The sequence below is a fragment of the Solanum stenotomum genome, chromosome 1, assembly GCF_019186545.1.
Source record: "Solanum stenotomum isolate F172 chromosome 1, ASM1918654v1, whole genome shotgun sequence".
In the NCBI taxonomy this organism is placed as follows: domain Eukaryota; kingdom Viridiplantae; phylum Streptophyta; class Magnoliopsida; order Solanales; family Solanaceae; genus Solanum; species Solanum stenotomum.
In genome coordinates this window covers 4,996,824-5,019,331 of record NC_064282.1, presented here as the reverse complement: position 1 = coordinate 5,019,331, position 22,508 = coordinate 4,996,824, and the positions used below count along the sequence as shown (strand labels likewise).

General features: G+C 31.0%; 5 protein-coding genes and 1 non-coding gene across 7 annotated transcripts in view; 4 read left to right on the top strand and 2 right to left on the bottom strand.

Moving 5' to 3' along the window:
* Positions 1 to 22,508, bottom strand: part of LOC125842790 (uncharacterized) — a 176,072-nt gene that overhangs the window by 26,084 nt on the left and 127,480 nt on the right. The gene's annotated exons all lie outside the window — the stretch shown is intronic.
* On the bottom strand, positions 3,179 to 3,614 carry LOC125844539 (uncharacterized). The gene has a single exon (XM_049523876.1). The coding sequence runs from the start codon at positions 3,531 to 3,533 to the stop codon at positions 3,180 to 3,182; it is 354 nt and encodes a 117-aa protein (XP_049379833.1). The 5' UTR covers positions 3,534 to 3,614; the 3' UTR covers position 3,179.
* Positions 5,841 to 6,235, top strand: LOC125844620 (uncharacterized). The gene has a single exon (XM_049523970.1). It carries the CDS (start codon positions 5,880 to 5,882, stop codon positions 6,204 to 6,206), a length of 327 nt encoding a protein of 108 aa, XP_049379927.1. The 5' UTR covers positions 5,841 to 5,879; the 3' UTR covers positions 6,207 to 6,235.
* TRNAN-GUU (transfer RNA asparagine (anticodon GUU)) lies at positions 8,883 to 8,956 on the top strand. The gene has a single exon. It is a non-coding gene; the product is annotated as a tRNA-Asn (tRNA).
* Positions 10,843 to 13,603, top strand: LOC125841368 (uncharacterized). The gene is made up of 4 exons (XM_049520514.1): positions 10,843 to 11,679; positions 11,812 to 12,057; positions 12,331 to 12,422; positions 12,784 to 13,603. Exons 1-4 carry the CDS (start codon positions 10,843 to 10,845, stop codon positions 13,565 to 13,567), a joined length of 1,959 nt encoding a protein of 652 aa, XP_049376471.1. The 3' UTR covers positions 13,568 to 13,603.
* LOC125841546 (vacuolar-sorting receptor 3-like) lies at positions 16,136 to 22,430 on the top strand. Its single transcript, XM_049520732.1, has 12 exons — positions 16,136 to 16,690; positions 17,359 to 18,051; positions 18,134 to 18,222; positions 18,304 to 18,373; positions 18,447 to 18,530; positions 18,611 to 18,687; positions 18,794 to 18,875; positions 20,596 to 20,678; positions 20,777 to 20,843; positions 20,978 to 21,106; positions 21,195 to 21,304; positions 22,050 to 22,430. Exons 1-12 carry the CDS (start codon positions 16,381 to 16,383, stop codon positions 22,146 to 22,148), a joined length of 1,893 nt encoding a protein of 630 aa, XP_049376689.1. The 5' UTR covers positions 16,136 to 16,380; the 3' UTR covers positions 22,149 to 22,430.

Here is a 22,508-nt window from a genome sequence, read left to right as displayed (position 1 = left end):
ATTGAATTATGTAAGAACTTGAAATAGGCAAAACCTCTAAGCATTTGTAACAAATAAATATTTATACAACTTTCTCAAAATTATAAAATGTACTAACGTAGAAATTTAATGAAACTATTGAATACCATTATTACTATATCATGATTATGTGCAAAATACTTTTCTTTTTAAGATATAATTTTTTTTTAATTAAGCAAAAGAATGTCACTACATCAGAACACAAATAATGATGTTGAAAATTTAAGGGAATCTCTCTTCTTCTTTTTTTGGATGAACTTTATTTTCTAATAACTAAGTTTTAGGTAATGAAAGGTTAAACAAATTAAAATTAAATTAAAATCCAATTTATTTGGATTTGAAGACTATATAATTATTTTAAAATATTTTTAATTTTTTGAAATAGTAAAAGATTAGTTTGTAAATTTAAAGAGATTTTTCTTAACCGTGTGAAGCGTGGCCAAGTCTCCTAGTATATATATAAAGGAGAAACATAGAAAAGATGATGTGACACTTCTCTATGACCTCCATTCCTACTTATCCTTTTTTTCTCTCTTTTTTTGACTTTTTTTATTCATTTCTTTTCATTAAATAATTTGTTTATTAATTATAAAATTCAATCATATTTACTATTCTAATTATATCTAATAAGTTAGAAAAAAATCTTCATCTATTTACATTCCCTACTTAAATAATGTCTCTCTTCAACTCATTTCTAACTATTCTTATGATTTACACCATCTATAAATAACAATTATGTATGGAAGTGTTGAATGTTCATATTCATTTTCATTTTCTCGTTCTTTCTTTATATCAGTATAGTTTTTTCCTCTTGTTATTTTTTTTTTCATCTTTTTCATCAATCATGTACTTAATAATGTCACCATATCATCCTCATTTTGATAAAGATCATAGATATCTTCTTCAAAAATTCATCACAAAGATTATAGATATATTCTTCAAGATTCATCACATGGATGTTCACATTAGTTTGGTACAAGTTAATCAAAATGAAGAAGGATGCTTAATTATCTTGAAAGATTTCATCAAGAGAGATGATCATACATAAGTTTGAATGGTTTCCAAATATTTTGAAGATTCGTTCATGTATTGTTTTGATTTCAATTAATATTATTTTATTTTGATTAGATATATAATTTCCTTCTGTTCGGCAAAAAATAAATTATGAAACTCTACTAACCAACATATTAAAAATCTCAATTAACATTTTTGCTCACTTAACTTTGCTCTTCTTCTTATTATTATTCTTATGTGTATGAATGAAGATGAAAGTTAAACGATTTTATTTTTGTGTATATCTATTTGTCAATTTTTAATTAATATTTTAAATTGTTATCGTGGTTGAAAGATATAATATTACCCATGCTACATTTTTCATAGCTATTGAATATTATTGCCCCTGAAAGATATGATATGGTTTATCATATTAAAAAAAAGTTACAAAATAAATAAATAAACAAATTATCTTTTTAGTATTTTGAAAACTTTAATTTAATCAATAAACAAATTATTTACTGAAAAGAATGAAGAAAAAATTCTAAGAATGAAGAAAAAATTCTTAGTTTCATATTATAAAAGCTCAAAAGTCAACTTTTCACTAAAAATATACATTTCTTTAACTTCTCTTAATTATTGTAAAAAAAAACTTTAAATTTCTTCATTTAATTCTCCCAATAACATATCTATGTAATATGATCGGATACATATATAAAATATTTTTCTTTGTGTAGTATAAATAAGATGTACATATATTATAATAATAAAATATTTTATAGTTATAATAAAAATATATATTTTATAGTTCTACTATGATAAATGTGCAGATGTGATTAATGTGTATTTAACTCATAACTATTTAAAGAAAAAATAATTTATCTTAAAAAATTTACATTAAAGAAGGAGTTATTTTTGAATAGTTATTATCATATATTAATTTTTTTTCAGTGATGACTACAATAATAATTAGCTTAACATTATAAAACTCTTCCACCGCTCTACATGTGTTAGGAACAAATATTGATTCAACTCTTGGTTTACCTTTTTATAACTTGATACGTTATGTATTCTCGAAAATTTAATATCTGTCACTCTATGATAATCTTTATATAATCAAAAACATAAGTAACACATCAAATTACTAATGACATCATGACTTCTTATAAATATACATTTTATTTCTGATATTATGTTTTTCAATTTTTTTATTTTCTATTGCAAAGTATGATCTCCAATGTAATGTTATATAATCAACTTAATTTCTTTTTCTTGAGATGTTTTTTCTCAAAAGATATTATATAAAAATGAAAGTTGAAACATGTGATCCGTTAAGATTAACAAATCATATGCAATGTGCGTACCCATTAGATTAATCTCAATACAAAAAATTAAATATAAAAAAAAAAGCCAAACAAAAAGAAGAAGATCTCACTAACTTCTTAATTTCATGTATAACTATGTTGAAACATAGTTTAAGTATTATTCTTACTTTAATGCATCACAAATATATTCTAAATTATTTTTATTACAAATCAAGTGGTTTATACATAAATAAAGTCATGTAATTTATAACGAATTAAATTTAATGTTACTTTGATTGAACTAACATTGTTATTATAAAACTCATTGAATTTAATATGAAACTACAATAATCAATTTATTGAAATTTTTCAGATTTACATTTTATGTTTTTTTCTTTTTATCGGCAATATTAAGCAAAAATTACAGTTTGAAAATATCTCTCTAGCAATTTTTTGCACAAACAACATTACGACTGTGACTCTATTTGTATTTTTTTCTTATACACTATTTAAAAAAAATATTCAATTAAAGATATCAATTATTTAAAAAATATATTTAATTTCGCGCAAAGCGCAAATATGTAGACTAGTACAATAATATTTGCCAAAAGTATTTGGAAATCTATGATCAAACACTATCCTTGAAGATATATTGTTGCTCTAGTATGGAGTCTCATTTGAAACAGCAACAGAAATGATTCTAGCTACAAAATATAAATAAATAAATAAAGAATCCTTAAAATATCATTTGATAACATAAAAGAACATAATTTTATAATAGTCGAACAACAATATTAGTACAAAAGAATGAAACAAATATAGTACATTTACAAATTCTTCATCAGTAGCAGTTTTTTAACGCAATCAGAATTTCCTATGACGGAGATTATCAACAGAAATCGTCCCTTGTAAATTGTCTGTAGCAGCCATGTTAGAACCAAATTGCAATCTGGAAGCATTCTGGTTGGAAACAGGGGAAAGCAGAGAAGATGCTCTGTTATTGAAGCTTCTAGGCTGAGGCAGATCCAAGAAATCAACAGTGGTGACCGGAGGCTGAAACTCCGATCGAGTTCTCCGATGAGATGAGCCCTCGATGGAATCAGCTCCGACGAGCAAGTGGTAGCTCCGGTTAGAGGTGTCGGAAAGGGACCGGAAACTATTGTGGTGAGGCCTCTGTTTCTTCATAGCATGAAGGAGAAATGGGATTAAACCTTCCATGAGTTTTCTTTTTTCTTCTTAGTGGGTTATGAATGGATGATGTTTTTGAGTTTTGGGTGTTTAAGTTTTGATATTACAAAATGGAGATGGCTGACCATTATTTATAGTGGAAAATGTTTTCAAGGAGAAGTTTCATGGATATGGATGAGAATAGTCAACAACGTTGATTAATGCTAAATTGTCAAACCAGTGTGACAAATTGATTCACGTATATCCAAAATGAATGATTAATTTTTTTTTTCAAAGATAAATTAGTGCACTAAGTATCTTTTAATCATTTTGAAATTTATTCTAGTTATATTTGAGCAAGGCTGAGTTATGTAAAGTTGATAGGGGTTTATCTAAAATTCGTTTGATCAAAAATTATATATTAGTTACATATAATTTAAATCATTTCTTAGGCATAGATGTTAAATCTTGTTTAGGTCGTATGCTTATTATTTTATATTTTGAAATTTCTTAGTAAATTTTTATTTATTTTTTAGTTAATACCTTAATAGTGACTACCTAGCCACTTTTGGGCGTACAATTATCTAATATTTTGTTACTGAAATTTGATTTTAGTTTACCACTCATTTTATTAATAATCAGGTGAGACTTTTGGGTATTTTTTGTCTTTCTTTTACTAATAATGTGTTTTCAAAATGTGTAAAAATTATTTTAATTAGTTTAAATTCTGATGTTTGAATTGACGCAAGTAGTTTGATGATTAGTTGTTTGCACTACAAGATTATGCCATGCTTTTCAATACAGAGGTTTATTAAATTAATCGTTAACAGAAAAGTAAGCAGACAATATTATTATTAGTTAATTAAATAGGAATAAGTTTTGACCGTTGAAAAAAAAAATACACATTGTATAAGACTGGAGAATAAAGAAAAATCATTAAGAATCTGTGGGCAATTGAAATAGTAGATAGTTATCAATAATAACGCGTTAGAGACAGTTGGAATCCACTAATTTTCAAGTTTTGACCTTGCTTTTTCAATCAATGTGCTCAATTAACTATTTCAAATTAAATTCAAATACTACAATACAAGTTGAACACAGAACACACCTTCACTGGTTGATTATGTTTACCACTTTTGGTAACATGTATCTTTTTCCTTATCCATTAAACAACACCTCGTTTAGTTCCAAAATTCTGGGGGTGGTGGATGGATTAGATTAAATTGAAAATGAATTGAGCTAATACATGACACGTTATTAACCTGCTCAAATATTGCTTAGGTTGAAATGCACTGGATCAAAAGAGACTAAAATTGAATAATGGATCATAAAAAAGTTGGGAGGATCATGTTTTTATGGACTTCACTCTTAATTTTGATCAAGTTAATATTCATTTACTAGGCATGTATTAAATGTTTAACCGATGTTTATGTAATGAACACGTGTCAAATTTAACAGGTTAGGTGAGAATAATTGTAGACACGTAATTTTTGACCGAACATAAGGTTTTACACCATTTTTATTCCTNGGTATGTAAGTTTGTTATATTTCACCTACCAACCCAATGCAAATCATATGGAGGCAAGTCCATTGTATTTTCTCAAAAAACCATTATGATACGACGGTTAGTGTTTGATCATAAAAAATTTAAATTTAATTTGTAATTGTATCTTAAATTTGAAAAATAACTCACTTTTTTTTGAAAAAAAATTATTATATCCAAGCATGAGCACTATTTAAAATATTTTTTTATAATAAATATAATTAAACATAACTCTATCTTCCATCCTAGCTTCATGATTTTGCAAAAAATAAAGCAAAAAATATTTGAAATCTATGGACAAACATCTGCTAAGAATATAAACTTCATAGTAGGTGTACATAAATATTCTAGCATGTTTCAAAATACAAGTTTAAATAAATTGATCAACGTAAAGAAATCCAATAAGGGATGAGACTCATCCTTGAACTTCTTATAAGATTTGAATAATTCTTTTGAACTAGTTTTTAGGTGTTCATAGATCTAAAACCTAATGTGAAATGATATCAAAGTCATATTCATTCAATTTATAAAAATTAGGCGAATTATAAAAATAAAAAAAATTATACAAATAAGATAAATAACAGAAATTGAGAAAATTGTAGTCGCGAATTACAATTTCCTTAAACTGTAACTATAATACTTAATATAGACTAAATACTTGCTATTCTACATATAAATAAATTATAACCTTTAGAATTAAGTAGGTAGAGTTGTTTGACAATTTAGCGCTGAGTGTTGGCAATTGGTATCCATAACTCTGTAATTTCTCCACTATAAATAATGTTCAGCCATCTCCATTTCTAACATCAAAACTTAAACACCCAAAACTCAAAAGCATCATCCATCACCCACTTATGGAAGGTTTAATCCCATTTCTCCTTCACGCTATGAAGAAACATAAGCCACATCAAAACACTTTTCGCTGCCTCTCCGACACCTCTAACCGGAGCTACCACATGCTCCTCCGAGCTGAATCCATCGAAGGCTCATCTCACCGTAGAACTCGATCGGAATTTCAGCCTCCAGTCACCGTTGATTTCCTGGATCTGGCTCAGAATAGAAGTTTCAATAACAGAGCATCTTCTCTGTTTTCCAACCAGAATGCCGCCAAATTGACTGCTACCACCAATTTACAAGGAACTACTACTGCTGTTGATAATCTCCGCCATAGGAAATTATGATGCAACCAACATATTGCTTTGAAAAAAAACTACTGATGATATTTACTTGTGTCTTCAACTTTTAGGTGATTATATTCTCAAGTGTAAATGTGCAATATTTTTTCTATTGTTGTGACATGGTTGTTATAAAATAAAGCAAATAAATTGATTTCTTATTTATGGGCTTGCCAGGTGGATTGCTTGAACTACCTGTAACTTGTATGCAAGACTTTTTCAGAAAACTATTTACCATGTCTGTTTGATTTCAAATTTATTTAGAAAATTGTGTAGCAAAACACCCAAGATAACAATGATGTGATTTTTGTGGTCTTTAAGCTCTATCCTTGTTGACAAGTGTTTCTTTCGTTATCTTTTGTAGCTCGTGCATACGCTTAGCCAAATTTAGGGGTGTTCACAGGTCGATTTGGATTGGTTATTGATCAAAATTATAACTAAACCAACTTAATCGATTTTAAAATTATCAAAATCAAACCAAATATAATATACATTTATCGGTTTGATGGTTATCGATTTTGGTTATTCGGTTATTAACCATACACAAAAAGAAAAGAAACAATTCATTCAAAATGTGAAAAAAGTGACAACAATCCATTCAAAACAAAAAATAGTTAGAATGACTTAACTTACCAAACTTTAGATCACTGAATTTACTATCAATAAAGCTTTAAAATTCACTATATTGACCTAGAAGGAAGAGATAATAACATATCCACTCCCATAAATAATTGTCATAGACACTCATATACATGAAATTAATAAGATAAATATTTTCACCTTGGGCATTCTTGCTTTCAATAAGTAAAGTATAAGGAAATTTTAATGAAAACATATATAAGATCTTTAAAATTATTTATAAAAACAATATATTAAGTATGTATATTAATAAAATATATGTATATAATTCATCGGTTCGGTTTGGTTATTTCTTCGGATTTTTTTGAATAAAATCATAACCAAACCAAATACTATCGGTTTTCAAAAATCTAAAACCAAATCCAAATAAAATCGATTTTATTTTATTGATTATATTTGATTTTGCGATTTGAATCGGATTTTATCCAAACCGTGAACACCTCTATAGCCAATTATGTCGTGTGGAAATATATTTACTTAAAGGTTTAATGGTTAAATAAGTACTTGGAGGAAATAAGAAAATAGGCGAGAGATACAATTTACAAATTTTAATTTTCAATTCTTAATGTGATGTCATTCTTCACATTAACTTTTTAGTCATTGCTTTAATTAATTTTTTTATACTATAACTCAATAGTATAATATATGAAAACCAACTCGAATTTTAAACTTTGCATTCAGACAAAGACAATAATATAAAATAGGGATATGTGAAACATTCTTACTCTTTCACTAAATACAAATTGATATCATGGGACCCCAATGTTTTTCGTCAAAAGGAGACAAAATACTAGACAAGCTATAACATTCAACCCATTATATTTCTTATTGTCAGACGTCTTTTTAATACAAAATCTTCAACAAGTGATGATAAAAAAAAAATCATTCAATGTATATAAGCAGACAATTAGTTTAATTATTGCATTGACGGATCATTTTGTCAACAAAATACAACCTAGCTAGTGGTCGTAGATATGTAGATATATTCATCATCCAAAAATATTGCACTTTTTTCAACGTACGTAGGGACAACAGGATATTGAATTATGCTAGTAAATATTACTTTATGGACTTAAATTATGGTCAAGGTGAAAAAACTTTGTTTCCACAACTACACCTCCAAACTTGGGGATAATACTGCTCATTATTTCGTTCATCATTATCTTTTTCAATTAATACTTGAATGGGCATACATGGCATGCATTGGTAGCATTTTGAGTGACATGCCATTGGAATTGATCCATCAACTCTAATCACCTTTTCATCTTTTGTTCACTTGTGCAAAACCTAATTAAGTAAACCAAGATTCGTCATTTTGTCAACAAATGAATCTATGCTTTAGTGTCAGTGGGTTCAGAATAAATAATATTTAATTATTTTTATCTATGTATATATAGTTCAAGTAAAAAACAACGAGTTCAGTCAAAATCACATAACATGTTATAAATTCACCTCTGAGTTCTGACACATTCAATAAGAAAAATATATAGAAAAAGAAGTAGAAATGGAAGATGTTGAGAAGACTTTTAACTTACTGGTGGCAATGCAGGAGGAAATGGAGATAGTTTACGAGAATGAAGCATTAATTGAGAAGTGGAGATTATAATGAGAAAAAGGGTAAGGACCAAAAATAACTTCTTTGGTTGAGTTTTAAATTCCATCATAAATTCTGAAAATTGTTTCATTGGCATTGGCCAAGTACATAGATATTTAATACTTAGAATTTAGCAAAAGTGTGCAACTAATTGGCTGGGAGTTGTTAGCATATTACTTTTTGAGGAGAAATAGTCAGACTAATATGTGTATGTTTGTATTTTATCATGAATATATTGTGTGGATTCTAAAGAAGGAAAAAGCACAAAACGGACATAAACTACTCCCACAAGATTTTATTTTTTACATTGTCATCCACAAGATTTCATTTATCATGTTTTATATTACCTTATATATTAAAAAAAATTGTTCTTTTTGTGAACTCACGATATTTTGTATCAGTGCAAAGGTTTACGAGTTAAATAAAATAAAGTGTCATATCAACATCAAGCTGGAATAGCTCAGTTGGTTAGAGCGTGTGGCTGTTAACCACAAGGTCGGAGGTTCAAGCCCTCCTTCTAGCGTTTTCTCTTTTCTCTCTTTTTTTTTTTTTAAAACTCCAATTATTACTTTAGTCCACTGACTATGGAGTAATTAATAGCTTTAAAAAGAGGGAAAATTGTATATAATAGTAAACTATTAATTCAAATTAAATGCTATAAATATATACTTTGATTTAATTGTACCCTATAGTAAACTATTGCTATTTTCGCCACTCTCCCTGGTGGAATCTTGCTCGCCACTCTCGTTTGGTGGCAGTCTCGCTCGCCTCTCTTGCTTTTATACAAACACAAATGTATAAAATGTGTTTGTGTTTGTATAAAGCGAAAGAAAATTGTATATATACATATATTTTCGTCCCCTCTCCCAGATCTCGCTCGCCACTCGCCCAAATCTCGCTCGCCACCCTCGCCTCTCTCGCTTATACAAATAGAAATGAAATATATAAATTGCGCTTCTGTTTATATAAAGCGAAATAAAATTATATATACACATGCAAATACACATATCTTCATCCTATACACTTATAATTATACAATACAAATATTTCCCTGCTCAGTTTTCTTTTGCCTTTCTCTCTTTCTCGTTTTATACATACACAGATTATACAATTGATCTTTTGTATACAAATGCTTTCTTTTGTATATAAATAGCGAATTATACAACTGCCTTCATTGTATATGTATAGCGAATTATACAACTATTTTTTTCGTATATGTATAGCGAATTATACATATATAAGTTTGTTATGGAGCGCAATTATGCAAACTTTGCTATAACATACAAATATAAATTTTGTGTTTGCTATATGTGAAAGTTGCTCTTAAAAAAAACCTCTCTACTTGATTAAATAGTTCAATGCTGATATGTTTTTAAAATTTCAATTATTACTTTAGTCCACTGACTATGGAGTAATAGCTTTAAAAAAATCTCTCTACTTGATTAAATAGTTCAATGTTGATATAACGTATATATAGATATATATAGTAAAATAAAAAAGAAAAACATTTAAATTATTGAATGCCAAAATTTAGCAATTAAAGATGAGAAGAATTTTTTTTTTCTTACCCTACCTCATCCCCTATTCAGTACCCCAACCCTCAACCCCCAAATTTTTAAAAAGTTTTTTAAAAAATATTCTTATTCCGCAGTCCACACAACTGCCTAGCCCAACTTCCCCCACTCCTCGTGCTAAAAAAATTAAAATTACGTTTGAAATAAAATATTTTTTCTTACCCCGGAAATTTTATTGGGGGTGGGTAGATAGTGAGGTGTGGGACTGGGTAGAGTAGGATGGGGTGATAAAAAATATTTTTTTAAAAAGAAAAAAGTTCTTCTTTAATCGTTAAGTTATTAGCATTTTTAAAAAAATTAATATATAGATATATATGTATGTCATATTTGCAGAAAAATCCATATATATATATTGTTTGAGTGGATGACATGATGCATAAAAGAGGTGTTTTAAAATCACTTAATCAAGTAGATGAGTTTTTAAATTATTTAATCAAGTAGATGAGTTTTTTTAAGACTATCAATAATTGAGGGACTAAAATAATAACTCACCTCAAATCTAAAAGTGTTTTCAATACTTATTGTGTTAAATTTTTTTTAGAAAAAACTCCTTTTTCCAATTTCATTTCCATTTAAGGAAAAAATTCCTCTATAACCGTTTTAACCACCTCTCAAATCACCCGGGCCTTGCGTTATTTCAGCAAAGAATCCCAGAATTTCGGGATAATATCTTTTGACAAACAACAAACTTGAATTTGACTTGAAAATTTCACTTTCTTAAGGTATTTATTTTCCTCTCTTTCACCCACATGATCTTAGGAAAAACACCCTCTTAATTATCATAATCTGCATCTTATAATTTCACCTGAAAAGTTTGTTACTTTTAACGAAAATCATGGCTAGTTTGAAATCAGGGGTTCTTGTAAAGTTACTTGAAGAAATGAAAATGGTTGAAAATATTATAGTCGAAGATCGAAAACCAACGTTGTTACAAATCAGAAGCATAATTCCTGTTCTTGAAGAAGGTAATCTCTTGCCTAACAGAGGATTTTACCTCAAGATTTCAGATGTATCACACGCAATTTATGTCACATTGCCCCAAGACCATAATGAGTTGATTTTAGGTAACAAATTAAAACTAGGACAATTCATTTATGTACAAAAATTAGAGGATGCAGAACCATTTCCATTGCTTAAAGATTTTACGCCTCTCCCTGGTAGACGTCCCTGTGATGGAACCCCTGAAGAAATTGGTAAGGTTCCAAAATTGGAAAAGATTCTTGATGGGTCGAATTCTGATTTTATTGTCGAAAAGGGTGTCATTTCTGAAGAAAATATTATGGATATATCGTCTTGTTTAAGAAGGTTGTCTTTAGAGTCATCTGATGTTGAGGAAGTGAGGAAAAAAAGTAGTAATACTAATGTTCATGAGGGAAGTAATACTAAAGGGAAGTTTAGGTCCTTGAGTGCTTCGAAAACTCGTCTTGGAGTTAAAAGATCATGTGATGTTGAGAGCAGAAATTATGATAGTGTGAGGCTAGTTGGTAGGAGTAGGAGAATGTCTATTGATAATGATAGCGATACAGATAGCACGATATCTTCAGTTTCATCATCTACATGGACTTCTAAGAGGAAAAGTTGGAATGAGTTGAAGAGTTTGGGAGCTGAGGAGATTTTTGATTCTTCAGTTGTCAAACATAATATCAGACCACCACGTTGTCGTAGTGCAACTGTGAGTTCCCTCTAATTTTCTCAATGTTTCATCTTTTTTGTTTGATGTACTTGTGATAGAAGTTTGATAAATGGTCTCAGATATACACTTAAACTTTACCAAATGTTCAATCTCTATCTGTTATGTCGACAGGTTTCACCTGTTCGTTCTACCAAATATGACAGCTCAGATGATAATTCAAGTTCAATATCAAGAAGAAAGGTTGTTGATGTTGCGAAGAAAATAGTCAAGAGTTCAGCTAGGAGCAAGAATTCTGTGTCAAAGATCAACTGTGAACAAACCATCCGTCCAATTAAAGGATTAATATTTAACAGACAAGGGGCAGAAACTGGGATTTCATGGGATTCACTCCCCTCGAGTTTGGTGGAGATTGGCAAGGTACTGAGCTCAAGTGTGGTTAATTGGTATTACTTGAATGACATTATTGAGAAATTCATAATAATTGTTGGGATATACTATTAACCATGTAATTGTGTTATAGTATATTTTATTTAATCCCTTGTAAAGATTTTTTTTTTGTTATTTATTTAATATAATAAATTTTTGTTTAAATAGATCATTATGTATATATNGTTAATTGGTATTACTTGAATGACATTATTGAGAAATTCATAATAATAACTATGTCCGCGATTTTCTCTTGCACTTCAGGAGGTTGTAAAGAAAAGAGACATTGCTTTGTTTGCAGCTGCTGAGGCTTTGCAAGAAGCTTGTGCAGCTGAGAGGTTGCTCAATTCCTTAAGGTGATTGCTTTTTGTACTCAATCCTCCTTTCTGCTAAATGAATCTTCCAATTATCGACACCTTTCCTCTTTACGTTGAATCTTCTTATTAGTCATAATGACCATACAACAAAGTCTGTCTAGCATGTAACTCGTAATGTGCCAACATAAATGAATTCAAACTGAAGTTTAAAACTTTCATGTATACTATTGCCTTGTTTAAAAATCTGTTCACAATATTATAAGGACTATCTTGGCAGTTGTTATCCGACTTATGTGCATTTCTTTTGTTACTCTCTTCTCTTTTCTTCTCTGTTATACGGTTCGATTGCCTTGTGAATCCTAAAATATAGAAGCTGACTGACACATCTTGTTTTCTCTAGCAAATTCTCAGAGTTTCATTTACCTGAAGAAGATGATCTACAACCTCGTATTGATACGTTTTTGGATCTTCAAGATGATATGGCTCAAACAAGAATAATAATGAAGTGCCTAACAAATATAAGTCCAACTAGAACAGAAGAAACTGATTCAAGCAGCACCAGTGCAGATAATGAAGCATCAACAATCATAGTGCAAAGAAAGAAAAATGCAACTAAATGGATCAAATCAGCAGTGGCATTAGATCTTTCACCATCCTCCACTGTTTTCAATCCAATTCCTAAGACTAGGAGCATTACCAATACATTGAAGAAGTCAAGGACATCGAGTGAAAGTACCAAACAAAAAGGTGCAAGTATCGTTAAAACTGATCATAATAAGAACACTGATGACACTTCTCCTGTATTGACATCTAACAATGATGCGCAACCTGAATGGACCAGGGGTAGCACTATCGATGCAGCTACTCACCTAGCTTCTTCGTTGCAGGACGAGTGTAGGAAAATGTTTTTGGGATACATAGAGAAATATATCAATGAACTCGAAAGGAAAATGTCTTTGATGGTATCAGATAATCAAGTAGCAGCAATGATGTATAAAATCAAGAGAGTAAATGACTGGTTAGATTTGATCATCAATAAAGAAGGTTCAAATTTGGATGAGTCAGAAATTGAAGCATGTCATAGAGTGAGGAACAAAATATATGGGATCCTACTGAAACATGTAGAGAGGACTGCAATGGCTTTTGAAAGTAGCAAAGTGCTCCGTTACATCGTCGACAACTAAGATTTTAAATATCAGCTCATATTAATATTCAAACAGAACCCCTCTCTAAACAGGGAAATTGTATTGTTTTTTGTATATATAAACTAGATTTTGTTGCCCGTGCTATGCACGGCTCAATAACATAAATGGTATGTTTTGGGGCTAATAACGAAGTTTTTGAAGCGATTGTTTGCGTGGATAAAGGAATAAGTTTTTTTATCACAAACCTGTACTTTCTTTGACGCTATTCAAGGCACAATAAGACTACTCACATACAACATTTTTGAACAATTTTATGTTGTCAATTATCACAATTTAATTTTAAGAATCAGTCAATTTTTATTTTTTTTTAATAAATATTTGAAGTTGTCAATTATCACGATTTATTGTATTTTATACATAAATTTTAACGATAGATTAATTTCAAGAATCAATCGAAATTTTTTATATGTATATTTTTTAAAAATATTTTATGTTGTCAATTATCATGATTTATAGTATTTTTACGATAGATTAATTTCAAGAATCAGTGCAATTTTTTGTATCTTTTTCAAAACATATTTTATGTTGTCAATTATCATGATTTATAGTATTTTTACACAATTTGTAAATATAAAAAAAAATTAAGATAAATAAATTAAAATGGATGCAATATATGCTATTTTTTTGTCTCAATTTATGTGACACAAATGAAATTTGAAGAGTCATCCAAATTTGCACTTTTTTTTAATTTTTTTTTTAAGTTATTAATTATTGTGATTTATAATATTTTTATGTAACTTTCAAATAACTTCCTAATTTATGTGATATGGATAAAATTACAAAATTAATCCTTTTAAAATGTCTTCCAGATATTTTAAGTTGTTAATTATTATTATTTTTAATACTTTTTTGGTAATTTTAAAATGATATACGTTATTTTTTCTGTCTCAATATATGTGACCCGGATATAATTTTGAGAGTCAACCTATTTTATGGTAGAATTTTAAATATTAAATATTTTAAGTCATTTGTAAATGATTTATTATATTATATTATTATATATTATGTTATATATATATATTATATTTATTTCTACTATATAATAAAAGGGAATTTATGTATATATTATATTATATTATATTATATTATATATTATATAAACTCCCTTAGAAAATAAATATATATTATATATATTATATAGTAGAAAAAATAATTTATTATATTATATTATTATATTATGTATTATATAGGGAGTTTATGATGGGACATTCAAATGTCCCATCATAAACTCCCTTTTACATATAAGTAGAATGTTGAATCCTGTTTATATGAGGGAAGATTCTAGTGTAGCCAAAAAACCTTACTACATTATTCTCTGCCTTTGAAAAAGTGGAAATGTGAGAGATGAATGTAACTCATCAACAATAGAAGTGGCAAATTAGCAGAAGCATAGTACACAACAGATTTGGTGTTTGTGGCTGTACTAGCTGTAATATAATAGTCAGTTGTTAATTTAGTGTGTTTTAATTGTCGCACTATTTTCTCATTCTTGTTAATTTTTGATAAGATTTGCACTATTTCCCTTGTTAGTTGCTATGTTATCTGGATTTGCTACCGTTGAGTAAATGATTTTTCAAAAATAGTTTTTCTACTTCTATAAGCTAATGATAAGGTCTACGTACACTCCACCCTTCAAAACTACACTTCACAATTGTTTCGTATTAAAAGAAAATTAGACAACCTACCATATATAATATGTCCATTTGTNNTGTTTTAATTGTCGCACTATTTTCTCATTCTTGTTAATTTTTGATAAGATTTGCACTGTTTTCCTTGTTAGTTGTTATGTTATCTGAATTTGCTACCGTTGAGTAAATGATTTTTCAAAAATAGTTTTTCTACTTCTATAAGTTAATGATAAGGTCTACGTACACTCCACCCTTCAAAACTACACTTCACAATTATTTTGTATTAAAAGAAAATTAGACAACCTACCATATATAATATGTCCATTTGTTAAAGAATGACAAAAGTCTCACATCGGTGGTTAATGAGATGGGTGGACTCCTCATAAGACTTGGGCAATCCTCCTCCCTTTGAGCTAGCTTTTGGGGTGTGAGTTAGGTCTAAGACCTAATTTAAACATGGTATCAGAGTAGGATCCGTCTCACCCGATGTTGGGGCCCCCAAAATCAAAATTGCCCACGCATCAGATGTTAAGCACTGGGCATGAGGTGGGGTGTTAAAGAATGACAAAAGTCCCACATCGATGGTTAATGAGATGGGTGGACTCTTTATAAGATTTGGACAATCCTCCTCCCTTTGAGCTAACTTTTGGGGTGTGAGTTAGGTCTAAAACCTAATTTAAACACCATTCGTTCACTATCTATCCATTATTATATAATTATTATTTAAATTAGAAAACTGACAGTTTGTTTACGTGGAATAAGTTGGTTGGTTGAGCTTCGTCATAACATGGGATCTATAAAGAAGTAAGTACCATTTATCACGTGAGTATTGGGGATGCCTAAAGATGGTTTAACAATCATTTTCCAATTTGCATTAAATTTCTAATTCTGAGATAATCAAATTGCTAAACAAATAAGTAACGAATGAAATCTAATTTTTTAAACTAGAATTAGATAAAAACGTTATCTTAAGTCTAAAATATTCCCAAAAAGACTAAAATTAAGCGTAAATTGGCATTCACTCAGATTTACCATCATCACACTCAACAACACAAAAGACTCACAAAAACAAAACAAGAAAGAAACCAGAAGTTTCCTCCATTAACGAGTACGGTTCAAGATTTTCCCTTTTACCCTCCTTCCATTTCTTGGATTTTCAAGAAAATGGGGGTTTCTAAAACTTCAAAAGCTACAATCTTTCTAGGGTTTCTTTGGCTGAACCTATTCCAATCAGTAGTGGGTCGTTTTGTGGTAGAGAAGAACAGCTTAAGGGTCGTTTCACCTGATGTTATTAAAGGCACTTACGATAGTGCAATTGGTAACTTTGGGATTCCACAATATGGAGGTAGTATTCCTGGGACTGTGGTTTATCCAAAGGAAAATCGGAAGGGTTGTCGAAATTTTGAGGATTCTGGGACTTCTTTTAAGTCTAAGTCTGGTGCTATGCCCACTTTTGTTCTCGTCGATCGCGGAGGTATGTAGTAGATGCTCGCTTTTGGCTCAGCTTACCTAGCTCTTTGTAGATTTTTTTTATTATCAATTTTACATAATTTATTGTGTGTTCGATTGAAATGGTAGTGAATGGAGTAGAATGGATATTAAGGATTCATATAGTCGACCCGGCTTGTTTGATTATGAGGCATGGCTGTATTTATTGACTTGGTCCTTGTCTTTATTGTTGTTGGTTTGGGGAATTTTTTTATTGTCATTTTTTTGGATTGTATCAGTAGTTTTTGCTAATAAAGGTAACGATACTTAAAGTTGATAGCTTAGTTCTTGTAGTCCTATTGGTTTTCTTACTGTTACTAGGTGGCATATCATTTGTAGTGCTTCTTTAGTATTTCCTAACAGTGGCTGATAAATTTGGATGCAGTTTTTAGCTGGACTGGATTACATAGGCTTACCCTTATAGTTGATTTTGATCCCTCAACACTTTTCAAGTCAAACTTTCGTTCTCTTTTTAATTTAATTTTACAATTTGGAGGTGTAATTTGAATCCCAAGAGGAGTCAATAATTCACTGATACTTTGAGAAGTAATCGAGGATTGAAAAAGAAAGTGGACGTAATCATTTGTAGTTAGAAAGAGGTCATTTGTAAAATTATCACAAGTTATGGGGAGTTACCATTTTTCTTGTTGGCAGATTGCTTTTTCGCTCTGAAGGTCTGGAATGCACAAAATGCCGGCGCTGCGGCAGTTCTAGTTGCTGATGATGTCGACGAAAGATTGATAACCATGGACTCACCTGAAGCAGATGGTTCTTCTGCAAAATACATTGAGAACATAACAATACCATCTGCCCTCATTGAAAAAAGCTTTGCAGAGAAGTTGAAGAAAGTTGTCAATGCAGGGGAAATGGTTAATGTGAATCTTGATTGGAGAGAAGCTGTGCCCCACCCAGATGATCGCGTGGAGTATGAGCTCTGGACAAGTAGCAATGATGAATGTGGCTTCAAATGTGACATGTTGATGAAATATGTCAAAGATTTCAAGGGTGCAGCACAAATTCTCGAGAAAGGTGGATATACTCAATTCACACCGCATTATATTACTTGGTATTGCCCTCAGGCATTCACTGTAAGCAAGCAGTGCAAGTCTCAATGTATCAACCATGGAAGATATTGTGCTCCTGATCCTGAACAAGATTTCAGCTCTGGATATGAAGGGAAGGACGTTGTTGTTGAGAACTTGAGGCAGTTGTGTGTTTTTAAAGTGGCCAATGAGACAAATAAGCCATGGGTGTGGTGGGATTATGTGACTGATTTTCAGATTCGGTGTCCCATGAAGGAGAAAAAGTATAACAAGGAATGTGCTGATACTGTTATCAAGTCTTTAGGTATTAAATGCTTCCCCTCAACGCCCTCCAATTATCATAAGTGAACAGATAACAGATTAATGTCAATATTTCCTATCTGCAGGTCTTGATTCAAGAAAGATTGAGAAGTGTATGGGAGACCCTAATGCTGATGAGGACAACCCCGTTCTGAAAGAAGAGCAGGATGCCCAAGCAAGTTTCTTTATCTTTCCTTAAAAGTTTAAAACAATTTAACTGTGTGCAAACACTTAGAAAAGTAGAATTCCTATGCAGATTGGTAAAGGAACAAGAGGAGACGTCACCATATTACCTACTCTTGTTGTCAACAATCGACAATATCGAGGTTAGTGCACACACTTACTCGTGTCTTCAACTGAGAACCTTTATTCTTTCTTTCTTAATGCTTGTTCTTTCAGGGAAATTGGAGAAGGGTGCTGTTTTGAAGGCTATTTGTGCTGGTTTTGAGGAGACTACTGAGCCTGCAGTTTGTTTGAGCGATGGTGAGTGCACATGATTCTTAAAGCTAAATATCAACTAGATGTTTAGTTACAACATATAATAGTTCTTTCTTTTATAACAGATGTGGAGACAAATGAATGCCTGGATAATAATGGTGGCTGCTGGCAAGACAAGGCTGCTAATATCACTGCCTGCAAGGTTCTTGCATTGAATTGTGGAATTTTTACAACAGTTTGTGTCAAATCTTTTAACGTTCCCTGTTTTCTGTCTCTCTTTTTTATGAACTCTTAATTTGTATGAGCAGGATACATTTCGTGGTAGAGTGTGTGAATGTCCTGTGGTTGATGGTGTTCAGTTCAAAGGAGATGGTTATAGCTCTTGTACCGGTAAACTAACATCTTTGCTCCATCTATTCATTTTGAAATGATGGTTATGCTAATTATGGATCAGCCAAGTGCTTTAAATTCGAGAGTAGCAAAAACTAAAATTGTATATCTGTATGTTATTAGATCAGAAAAACAAATAGGTAAATATTCTAAGAATATTCTTTTTTGTGCATGCAAGAGTATATTGGTTTGTCTTTTTTGTTATTTATAAAATCAAATCCAAGTAATGTCTTAGCAAACCTTCCGTCAATAATGATTATAGTATTCATCAGTTAGCAGAAGTCTGGGTTGATTACCAAGCTAGTATCGAGGTGTACTTGATGTTTCCCGAGTAAATGCTTCTATTATTTGCTCTCTTTGATAGATTGTCTAGGGCCAACAGAGTTTGTTGAGGACTGCTCCCTCTCTAACTATTGTAGACCTGTTGGTGTACATCATTTTTATCTCAAGAGGCTGGGTCAGGTTGTCTTTGTATTTATCCTTTTGGACTCCTCAGGCAAAGGTGGATGGAGATGGTGGTGTGACCCGGGCACAAGCTAAAATGAAGTACAACTTAGATGCACATAAATTTCGTTAGAAGCAAACTTCACAGATTTGTTATGAAAAATGACTCTGGGTATTAACAAGATGGTTGAAACTAACCCAGTTTTGGGGGTGACTTTAAACTAGGAAAGCATGTAAAAATAATACCAAAAATCTTCCCAAAAGAAATAAGGAAAAGTTTCCAAATATAGAACCACAACACACCCACTTTTGGACGTGACTTTTCAGCCCAAATTGGGCGTGAGAAGCAGCTCCTAAACAGCCTCTTTGGGCATTAATTTGCTGCCACATGGGCGTGCATGGCAGCCCATTTTTGGGCAGAATTTCAGTCCCGTTGTGGGCTTGATTTTCAGCTCTTTATATACTACTCCCTCCGTTCACTTTTACTTGTCACTTATTCCTAAATAAATTTTCATTTTTACTTGTCACTTTTGACATATCAAGAAAAAACAATAAATTTTTTTCATGTTTTACCCTTATCATTAAATACTTATTTCCAAATCATTTTCCAAGACATCATTTAATAGTGGATAGTTTGGTAAAATACCTATATCATTAATTATTTTCTTAATGAGTGTGCTCAAACTGTGACAAGTAAAAATGAACGGAGGGAGTACTAAAGAAATGAAGATGCCCAGTTGAGTTGAGTTGTATTGTTTGTTATCAAAGAGTATCATGTAGAAGGTAGTAGAACACATCATGCTGGATTTATTTTCTGAAAAGTATGATCTAAAAAGTCTAGCTCTCAGAGGTTGAATACAGCTCACATCTGATTCTTATCCGTCTGATACCCTTTATGATACTCTATTACTTGAGAAACATTTGTCTTAATGTTGCTTCTTTCCTCGGTCTTTTCTACTCCCTCTGTCCTAGTTTATATGACTTACTTTCCTTTTTAGTCGGTCCCAAAAAAATGACACATTTTTATATAAAGTAATAGTTTAACTTTAAAATGTCTATTTTACTCTTAATGAAATGATTTATAGCCACAAAAATTTCTAGCATTCATTTTAGACCACAAGTTTTAAAAGTTTTTCTTTCTTAAACTCCGTGCTGAGTCAAAGTACTTCACATAAAATGGGACGGAGAGAGTATTTCTTTTTATTTTTTCATACACAATTTTTCTGTCTCTTGTTATTATGTTTAGATTTCAATAATCTAATTCCACTATCTTCAGCAAGTGGACGTGGGCGATGCAAACTCAACAATGGAGGCTGTTGGCATGACACTCGAGATGGTCACATTTTCTCTGCTTGTGTGGTTAGTTAATCATCTCTTGTAACTTCACTTTCTTATATTTATCTCCACATCCCATTTTCAAATTGGATCAGATTTGAATGCTGAGCATGTTCTAACAGGATAATGAGGAGGGCAAGTGCTCATGTCCTCCAGGGTTTAAAGGTGATGGTGTTAAAAGCTGTGAAGGTAAGCGGTTTTTCTTGATCATGATGAAGTTATTGTATTAGGGAATAAGATATTATAACATGTAGAGCTTCTTTTCTATTATTGGTACTGCAACTTTAACCTCTATCATTGTGTATTGTGTTTCCACTTCATAGATATTGATGAATGTAGAGAAAAGAAAGCATGTCAATGCCCTGAATGCAGCTGCAAAAATACGTGGGGCAGTTATGATTGCAGTTGCAGTGGGGAACTACTGTACATCAGAGACCATGATACCTGCATAAGTAAGTTCATATAGTCCAGACTTCATTCAGAAATGTGCATAATTTTTAATCCACAGTAAGAATTGGTCATGACAACTTTCATTTTTAGGCAAGAGAGCTAGGGAAGTCAAATCGGCATGGGCTGCAGTTTGGGCTATTTTGATTGGATTGGCTATGGCTGGTGGTGGCGCATATCTTGTGTACAAATACAGATTAAGGGTAAGTTTAGAAATCATTGGGACTTATATTGTTGATTATTAATAGTAATTCTTTTAGAGTATTTGACTTTTCTCCATGAAAATTTTGGTAAAGCTGGTAAACAATCTTCTACATTATTTTCTGAAGTTTTTATTTGTTAGTGTTGACTGATCAGAGCATTCTCAGTAGTTACTATAGGTAGGTAGTTAGCTCATATTAAATGGGTTACCCCATATCCGAGAATTATCCATCCTTTATTTTTCTTCAACCGGTTTTGGGAAAGAGTGATTCTTAGTTGGGAAAGAAATATTTACCCTCCTTTTTTTTTTAGTAAACTGTGAAAGAAGAAATATTTATCCCCCACTTCTCTACTTAGTATTAGAATAAGAAATTTAAAAAGATATCTTTGTTGGTGGGAGGTAGCAGTTATTCCATGGAATTAGTTGGTGTGTGCAAGTTGGCCCGGACACCATGGTTATCCTAAAAAAGAAATCCAAAAAAGGAATAAAAGAAAATTAGTATGTATCTGTATTTATCTTCTCTTGTTGTTCCATTATTTGTTGGATAAAAGAAGGGATAAGCTGAAGATAATTGTTTATCTATGTCGACATATACATTTATGATGATACTTGGTTAATTAATCATTTCCTTAATTTATTACTAATGCTGGAAGACAGAAATACAAAACTTGACAATACGCTTGTTTCTGGACATTGCTTGTCTGTTTGGATACACACTTATATCTCCTTTGCTATTACCTCCTCAGTCATACATGGATTCAGAGATCAGGGCTATTATGGCACAATATATGCCGCTGGACAGCCAAAGCGAAGTCCAAAATCACGTCAACGAGGATCATGCTTGAAATAGATATCGTCATGCCACCAGATATCCAAAATGAAGTCCAAATGTTGCCAAGCAGATGGAAAATATTGTCAGTAATTATTCTTCTGAGAATTTGGATGAAGTGGCAGATTCAATTGCCTTCTGTTTCTGATAAAGAAACTGAAGGTAAAATTCTTACGTCTGTTATATACAGTGGATAATAAAGACAACATAGGATTGTTTCTTTCTTTTAATTTATCTTCTATTCCCTCTCATTTTATGTATCGTTGAGGGTCTTGTAATGTTGTAGGCATCAGTTTAGGGTCAGGATAAAGAGTTTGTGGTGTAGGATTTGCCAGCTGTATCGCCATAAATTTAAGTTGGTGCATGCAATCGTGTA

Coding starts and splice junctions, on each gene's coding strand:
- LOC125844539 (XM_049523876.1), bottom strand. CDS start 3,533: ATGGAAGGTTTAATCCCATTTCTCCTTCATGCTATGAAGAAACAGAGG.
- LOC125844620 (XM_049523970.1), top strand. CDS start 5,880: ATGGAAGGTTTAATCCCATTTCTCCTTCACGCTATGAAGAAACATAAG.
- LOC125841368 (XM_049520514.1), top strand. CDS start 10,843: ATGGCTAGTTTGAAATCAGGGGTTCTTGTAAAGTTACTTGAAGAAATG. Junction 12,058..12,330: donor GTTTGGTGGAGATTGGCAAG/GTACTGAGCTCA, acceptor CTTGCACTTCAG/GAGGTTGTAAAGAAAAGAGA. Junction 12,423..12,783: donor AGGTTGCTCAATTCCTTAAG/GTGATTGCTTTT, acceptor TGTTTTCTCTAG/CAAATTCTCAGAGTTTCATT.
- LOC125841546 (XM_049520732.1), top strand. CDS start 16,381: ATGGGGGTTTCTAAAACTTCAAAAGCTACAATCTTTCTAGGGTTTCTT. Junction 18,052..18,133: donor TACTGTTATCAAGTCTTTAG/GTATTAAATGCT, acceptor TCCTATCTGCAG/GTCTTGATTCAAGAAAGATT. Junction 18,223..18,303: donor AAGAAGAGCAGGATGCCCAA/GCAAGTTTCTTT, acceptor ATTCCTATGCAG/ATTGGTAAAGGAACAAGAGG.